We start from the raw sequence: 8,347 nt of genomic DNA on the forward strand, positions 1-8,347 counted from the left end.
TAGTGAACTATTTAGAAAGAGCTAAAAGAAGAGATATACAAATAAATATATATATATATATATATATATATATATATATATATATATATATATATATATATATATATATATGACATTATTGCTATATAGGGAATAGGCATGAAAAGATATGCTACTGTAATAAAATATCACACCATGAGCAACTATATTTGTGAATTAAAATTATTGATACACCCCATCTATTATATTATTATATATGAAATTAAAAAACTTCACTAAGTGTTTGAATCCCAATTTGTCACGTCGAAGCCTAAATCTTATAAGCTAAAACATTTAACGGGAGGAAAAAAGGAAGGTTAGTTAAACCTCAAGCAAGGCCTATGCATAAAAAAGCCCGAGGTACACCGATAACCAATGAATTTTGCAAAATCTATAGACCAAAGGTGAGGTACTCAAGTAAAGCTTCGATAATGGCTTTTTTCTAAGAACCAGAACTTTTGAAAAGTCTTATTATGATCAAGTCTCAAATCATATAGTTATTTATAGTCTTAATTTCAGAAATTATTTTATTAAAGATAATTAAAGCAAGTTTTGATTTATTGAATTTGAAATAAGTTATGATTATTATCCAATTTACAATTATTGAATTATTTTCTATATTTAAATTATAAAGTTGATAGTTATGAAATAATAAGAATTTGATATGAATTGGATTAAATAATTAATATTTTAAATATTAATACTGCCATTTTGAAAAATGAAGAAATTAAGTATATTATTTCTAATTTTTGGATTTGAACATTTTATTGAATGTAATTTGTAAAATCGATGAGCAAGTAGTATTTTTCTATATATAATTAGTGTTGGATTTAATTTGAGTTTTAATTACTATATTACTCCTAATTTTCTTTGAAATTACCAAATTACCCTTAACCCTAATTTTCAAAAAATGAAACCCTAATCCCCTAACCCTCAGCAGCCGAAACACTAATCCTATTTCCCTCTTCCCAAACCAGCGGCATTCATGAAATAGAACAGAGAGAAAGAGAGATTGAGGAATCAGAGGGAACCGGGGGAGGGGAATCCGAGAAGAGGGACGGTGCGGTGCCGACGAGGAGTGCCGTCGCCGTTGCTGTCACCAGGAGAGAAGAGTGATGTGAAGGAGGGAGATGAGGCTTCATTGTCATCGCGCTCTGCCACACGCGAGGAGCGCCACCGTTGAAGCAACGCCTTTTGCCCCTGCCCAGTCGCGGTTCTACCATCCAGCACCTCACTCCGTCGCTTGAGGAGAATCACGAAAATGAGAGAGAGCTCGCGCCGCCTCCGCCATTCTTGACCCGTTGAATCTGAGACATGGAGAGAGTGGGTACGCGAGTAAGAAGGGGGGCTGAGGGCCTAGAACTGCCGCCCCTAGTCTCGTCTATGAAGCCACTGTTGTCATCCAAGCTCGCCACCGCCAGGCGCGTCGTCGCTGTCTCTACCCAGTGTCACCGCAGATGATGGGTCGCCAAGAAACACCCCCGCTGCTGCCGCCGGGAACTGCTACTGAAGCCTATGTCATTTGGAGTTTATCGCGAGTTACTGCCGCCAGAACCACCACTGTAGCTGCCGCTGGGATTGTGAACAGAGGGAGGAGATACTGGTTCTGTCACAGCCATTCCCAGAGGAGAAATCAGCTGCACCACCGCACCTTTGGCGCTGAGAAACACCACTACCACGGCCGAGTTCCACTGCCGATAAGATTTTTTAAGTCTGGTTTCTGTCCTTTTGAAATTCCGGGAAGATTGTTGATACTACGTAGTTGTACAGCTGCTATTATCAGAGATTCGGGCCGCTGCTGTCACTTGAAAATTATTGACAGAGCTGCTGCTGGGTCGACTTGGAATTACGGCTGCTTCGCTTGTTATTACAGTAAGTATTTTACGTTTCAAAAACTCCTGCTTTAGTGTTTGGTTATGTTTGGTTAAAGACCTTGAGGCTTGATAATGTAGGTTTGAGTTCTGATGATTGCGCGTCGCATAAGTGTTGCGGAGGCTGCTGTGCCATTCTTTTTATTTCAGTAAGTGTTTTTATCTCGGAATCCTCACCATTTGTTTTCAGTTATGAGTTTTGAGATTTCCGCGACATTGATGTGTTAGGAAGTAGTAACCGAGCTTATATGTGGCATTGAGGCTGTTTCTACTATTGAGAAAAAATAAGCAGACCCGAGATTTTGATTTTTGATTTCGGGTTGAGGCGGAAATGACTCTATGAGGTGTTTGGGTTGTGGTTTCGTGTGTCGAGGTAGGGGCTTTTTCTAAAATCTCAATTTTATAATTTGGGATTGTTATAAATGGATGCCGATATGAGAAATATACTTTTTAGTGATTGTACAAGTCTTATGTATTGTCTGACCATTTTGGATGAATGTGATTATATGCTTGATTGGGTTATTGTTTGGTTTTGATAAAGCGATTGTTGCTAAATTGTCTCTTTAAAGTTTTGAAAATGAGTTTAATCCGTTAATTAAAATTGACCTTGAGACGATTCCTGATTATTGTTTGGTTTTGATAAATGGGTTGTTGCTGAATTGTTTCTTTAAAAGTTTTAGAAATAAGTTTAATCAGTTGATAATGATTTGATCTTGAGACAATTTCTTTGAGATATGAAAATGAGGTGAATGTCGGATTCAGTTTGCTTTTGAACTGATTTTGGGTTTTGGACCATTGAAAAGGATTGTGGATTGGTTTGGATGGGACTCGGAAAGGGTTGCAGAGTCCAAGTTTTAGGGGAGGTGCTGCCAAAATTCCGGTAGAATCTGGGACTTATTGAAATGTTATCTGGAAAAATTATAAGTTAAAGACTTCTACTATTTTATTTGAATTATTAAGAAAGGGGTGATTTATGCTTTTGAAATGAATTATTAAAGGGGTGTGATTTAGTCTTGTTTCTTAAGAAAAGTATTGTATCTCTTTTGGAAGCAAGTAATTTTGATGGAACTTATGTTTTAAGGCTGTTTTTAATGTGAAAAGGGTTATGTCTTTGAATTTGACTTGAAGGTTTCAATTAAAGGAGTTTTAGTGACTTTGAAAGAACCTGAACGTCTATTGACAAGTTTCATTTAAAATGTTTTGGGAAAAGTTTTCAGTACTCTTTGAATTCTAAATTTTTGCAAGACTAAACCAATTTTTGAGCAGTTTGAAATGCTTTAGAATTTATCATGGGGTTGAAGCTGGTTTTGTTTAAGTAAAGAAAACGGCCTTGAAAGGAGTAATTGATTACATGACTCAGTTTGGCTTAGAACCTATTTTATTATTCAAATCATGAAGCCAAGGTTTTAATGACTTTAAGTGAATTTGAGGAAATGAGTTATGTTATTCTCCCCTAAAGACTTGAGACTCTGCCGAGGAAATTTTGTTATAAAATCCCGTTGTTGGATGGATGATTTTGAATATTTCAAAAGAGATCTTTAATTTGCCATGGTTTTGGAAGTTTTAGAAAGAGGATGCCGAGAGTGGCTTTGTTTTCAAAAGGGGAACTCACTTTGAGTAAAAAGGGCTTATGAGCCTGAGATGATTTGAGAAATGAGATCTTTAAAGCCAAGGCCGAAAAGAGCTGAAATTTGATTTCAAAGTAAAGTGAATTGAGAAAAAGTGAGTTATGGCTTAAATGATGATTTTGTGAATTTGATGATGTTGGATGATGGAAGTGCTATTTTGTTATGAGCCGGGATGGCTGTATATGATAATGAATCATGGCTGATTGTGAAATATGTTATGAGCCGGATGGTTGACTATAAGTCATGAATTTAAGTCGGATGGCTAAAATGAATGTTGATTTATGGCTGAGAATAAATGCATATATGCTGAGATATTGATATTGTTATTTTGCGCTTCCAACTATCTGAGATACGAGTTTCCCTGGGTGAAAGTAGTAGCTAGCCACCACGTGCTCTAGGTTGAGACTCGATACTCTGCTGACCCTATGTCGTAAGTGTGGCCGGGAACTGTGAAAGTCACGGATGAGCTTGCCCCAGTGAATATACACTAGTGAGGGTGTTGGATGTGAATTATGAATTATGAATTATATTGAGTATAACTCGAGTTGGAGATGCACGACAGAGGGACAGTCCAATGGTTAGCTACCAGGCCTTATCGGATTGGCTTTATAACCGATAGATGATATCATCAGCCACTAGGACAGGCATGCATCATATGCATCTATGTGACATTGTTTGGGTGTGCATATTGTACTTGGTTTGCCTTTGTTATCACTTGTGATTAACTTCTAATTGTTCTACTTGCAGTAACTATTTGTTTGTGCTTGAACTTTCCTATTTGTGTTTGCGACTGAGACTCTGTTGGACTATGATGATTGGTTGTTGTCTGGGTTGTTTGGGCCTAGAGCCGTGGTTGATCATGAGATGGGCCAAAGGCCATATTGGTTGGTGTTTCTGATTTGGAAAAGTATGAAAAACTAATCTGGTTCAGTATAGCTAAACTTTTTGAAAGGCTTTTGAGTTTTTAAGAATTGAAGAGTGCCTTTTTCAGAAAATATTTCAGATTTCTAAGTAAACCGTTGCTTTTGAAAAGATACATAAGGCAGTTATCAATCACTGTAACGATTTTATCATGCATATCCTATTATAGTAATTTTGAAACCCTACGGTGAGAACCCTATCGAGGATGATGTTCTCACCCCCTACAAATTTCTCTTTTCAGGATATGGACGCAGAAGTCACGAAGAGTTTATCTAGTTGTTGTCGTGATATTTTGTATTGCTTTTGTTGTTGCTTATTGTTCCATTGCCTATATCTTTATACATTTTGTAAGAGGGATAGGAATTGTATTGGTTAATGCTTGTAAAGTTATTTAATATATATATATATATATACATACATATGTATGTACTCTTTGAGTTTTTGTAAGTTGTATTGTATGTATAGATGTACGTTACATAACGGAAGTATTTTTGGAGCAATATTGTGGTTTAAAGTTTTAAACAGGCTCATATTTTAGTATTAAATAGTATAAGAGTCATCGTAATGTCCGAACTATCAGAGTCGCGCAGCCAGAAGCGTGAGCTTTGATAGTTAGGGTGTTACAATTTTTGGATTAACGGAATTGAAATACGATCAGAGGAGAAATTAAGTTATTAGAGGAGGCTCATTTGAAAAAAGCAGAATTCCTAACATTAACTCAACTTGAGACCTCCTCCGTATGGCATGATAAAGGTAAATGCTAATGCAGCTCTTCTAAGATTCAAAGAAGCCAGGAACGTACCCAGCAGTGCTCATGATGCATAGATTACAGGAATTAGTGGTGGCTATGGTGGTCTCACTGGCTCATTTCTTCGACGAAGGGGATGCCAGAACCACTGTGGAGGTTGCAGGGAGCAGCAGCGCAGATAAACATCAGCACCGTTGTGGCGAACTCTGGAGGTAAAAGGCCGCCGCTGAGTCAGAGGAGTAGCAGCCGTTGACGTTGATGAAGAGGCCATGTAGACCAGGTTGCGGGAAGTAGGCAGAAGATGGAGCAAGGAAAGTATTTATCTTTGTATGTTTTTTATTGTGTGTTCAAAAATTAGTATATATTTTATGTACTACTATTAATTTTATATTATGAATTTTTCTAGAAAGATATAATTAAATTTAAAAATAGTACTACAGAAGAGTACTAAAAAGTTATAACTAAAAGAATACTAAATTTCAAGACATATATTTAAATTCTTTTAAAAAAAGGTTATAGTCAATGAGTTTTAAAATAATATAGTTTTAAATGATACAAATTTATATTTTGTAGTAATTTTTGTCTAGACATAATCTTGAATAATATAATCCAAACAACATTCATTTTATTACAATCCATTTTGTTACAAAATTACTAAACATAAATAACGTTAACATCAACTCAACCTTTATCAAAAGCTAAGTTTGCAAAATCAATTTTATACAAATTCTAGTTTAAGTGTCTTTAATCAAAACACACACTATATAGCTAACCGGGAATCATTCATCAGAATCTTGCCCTGTTTTGGGTCAAGGTCGCTGATCAACAAATTTTTCTTTAATAAAATGAAGGCAAGATATAAAGTAACATGTCCATAATACCAATGCTATATTTTAAAAGCCCCCAACCTTTACCCAGTGTATCTTATAAGTAATTTGTAATTAAACAAAATCAAAAGGAAGAGACTAAACTTATCACCTAGATAAGATAGTTGGGCACACAGTCAATTAAAAAAAATACTTCCATTAACATTCTAGAAATAATTATGAAAACTGCTTAATAAGCTATTCTTTAGCAACCTTCCTCGTCTTTGTTGCTGGAAAATTGTAATCTTCTCCAGCATCATGAGTTAGTTGTGAAATCCAGCCTTCACTTTCAACAACCTCAGAAACACCACCAGAAGTAGCTGTAGGTTCATCTGTAAAAAAATGAGCTGGGTTTACAACTAAGTTATGTTTGTCCCATATAATTGTAGCACTTCTATCACCAGCTTCATTAACTGTATGATTTTTACCAGCAGAACTTGAATTCTATCCAGACATAAATAGTGTGATAGAATTGGAAAACTCAATTTCAAATTGGTTGTCACCTACTTGTGAATCAACACTCCATAAAAAATTAAGTAAAAGTTATCATTAGAAATAAAAATCTAATTAATAATCTCATCAATCAAGTTTGAATATTCCAAAAATTGCAATTTGAAAAAGTTGTATCTCAACCTTAAAATTTACAGAACCTTGAGCAACAATTGAAAGAAATTTAGAATTGTTCTAAAACCATACATAAAACAATCATTGTTTCGTGGTTCATACTACACACTCTTAAGCAAAACACCACCACTTAAACTCGCAGTCTATTAACTATTTTGGAATACTACATATCAACAATTACAAAGAACAGTGCACCAAGGAAATTTTTTATAAAGGGAGAGTCCACTCAATTTGTTATAAGGAAAGTGCATTTGAAGTTGGGGATTTTTATATCATTTAAATATCAGGGGTAAACATATTAGTGTTAATAAGAGATGTACATTATACCCCGCCAATTAATTCAATATTTTGTCAAGTTATATAAAAACCTTTATAAGATCCCTAATCTCAGAAATTGGTTTCTACGGAGTCATATTCAAAAAATCATCTTCCTCTGAATATGGAGCTCTTTTCTCAATCCGTGCAACCGGTGTTGGTGTCTCTGTCCCAATAGCCATTATCCTTTATTCAAACAAATAAAATTTGCACTACAATTTTGAAGATGCAACCATACACGGCTATACTTACAATATCACTGTAACTTTAATAAACCAAAAAAATTCTAACCTTTGTCTGAATTTTTTAACTTCTTCCAAATCGAGTTGTATGTTGTATTTGAGACTCCCATTTTCGCTTGCATTACATGAACAATAATAATATTAGACTATTCAAAATGAAGATGTAAAACCCGGTTAATTAATAACTAATTAACCCATAAATTAAAATATATTATAGAAAATGAGAGATAAGGTTTTATGGTTTAATGTGATAGAGAAATTTAAAACGAGAATTTTGACACCAATTTTAAAGAAATCGGCCCAAGATTGGGCCGAACGGGCCAAACCGGGCCAACCAGACCCATGTTGGCCCAAGGCCCAGCCATGCATCTCTCAATTAAGAGAGTTCAGCACTCCTCTCTCCCTTAAACAAACATACACGCTAAAAATTAGAAAGGGGAGGGAGGAGATGTTCCAAACCCTTGTTCCGAAATCACTTCCAACTTCCATTGATCATAACTTTTGATCCGGAACTCCAATTGACGCACCGTTTATGGCCACGTGATCGCAGCGTCCAACTCTACAAAACCCACACAATCATTTTTGAGGTAAGTCACAGCTTCTTCTTCGAATTTACAGCCCTTGATTTCGAATTTCTTGGGCAAAAATGTTGAAATTGTGAGCTCCTTTGTATTATAGGATCTAATTGACTTGAAGGGAAGGCTTGTCCTTACTTCCTTGAACCTTGGGTAAGGTAAGATGTCTCAAACCCTAGTGAAAGTTCTAAATTTAAAGCATTTGGGTTTTGAAAGTTATTGTGTTTGGGGGTGATATTGGTTCTTAGGCATTATATATATGTATATTGGGGCTTGATTGATGATATCTTGGAAAGCTTAGAAAGGAGCCTTTGCACTAGGAAATCTGATTTTGGGACATTGGAAGTTGAGGAAAAAGTAAAAATTGAAGTGTTTCGGGTGGAATGGGAATCGGCCAAGGTATGGTTTCGGTTTTCTGTATCTAAAATGTAATGTGGTTGTGAAAACTTAGGCTAGAGACCCTAAGATAGGATTTGAACTATTGATGTTGTTGATTGGTTGAGATGAATTGTGTTGTTATCTATGTATTTAGTGGGTTG

At 35.5% G+C, this 8,347-nt stretch overlaps 1 protein-coding gene across 2 annotated transcripts; it reads left to right on the forward strand.

The window, feature by feature from the left end:
• The first annotated feature begins 856 nt into the window (after positions 1-856).
• LOC112743686 (uncharacterized) lies at positions 857-4,885 on the forward strand. 2 transcript variants are annotated; one of them, XM_025792987.3, is made up of 4 exons: positions 951-1,890; positions 1,971-2,038; positions 2,118-2,262; positions 4,680-4,885. In XM_025792987.3, exons 1-3 carry the CDS (start codon positions 1,476-1,478, stop codon positions 2,175-2,177), a joined length of 543 nt encoding a protein of 180 aa, XP_025648772.1. In that variant the 5' UTR covers positions 951-1,475; the 3' UTR covers positions 2,178-2,262; positions 4,680-4,885. The 2 variants fall into 2 exon arrangements, with proteins under 2 accessions (XP_072073427.1, XP_025648772.1); XM_072217326.1 differs by lacking the exon at positions 2,118-2,262 and having other exon boundaries at positions 857-1,890.
• Positions 4,886-8,347: the final 3,462 nt, after the last annotated feature.

Source organism: Arachis hypogaea, chromosome 2, assembly GCF_003086295.3.
Source record: "Arachis hypogaea cultivar Tifrunner chromosome 2, arahy.Tifrunner.gnm2.J5K5, whole genome shotgun sequence".
Taxonomy (NCBI): domain Eukaryota; kingdom Viridiplantae; phylum Streptophyta; class Magnoliopsida; order Fabales; family Fabaceae; genus Arachis; species Arachis hypogaea.

Coding starts and splice junctions, on each gene's coding strand:
- LOC112743686 (XM_072217326.1), top strand. CDS start 1,476: ATGATGGGTCGCCAAGAAACACCCCCGCTGCTGCCGCCGGGAACTGCT. Junction 1,891..1,970: donor CTGCTTCGCTTGTTATTACA/GTAAGTATTTTA, acceptor TTGATAATGTAG/GTTTGAGTTCTGATGATTGC. Junction 2,039..4,679: donor GTGCCATTCTTTTTATTTCA/GTAAGTGTTTTT, acceptor TTCTCTTTTCAG/GATATGGACGCAGAAGTCAC.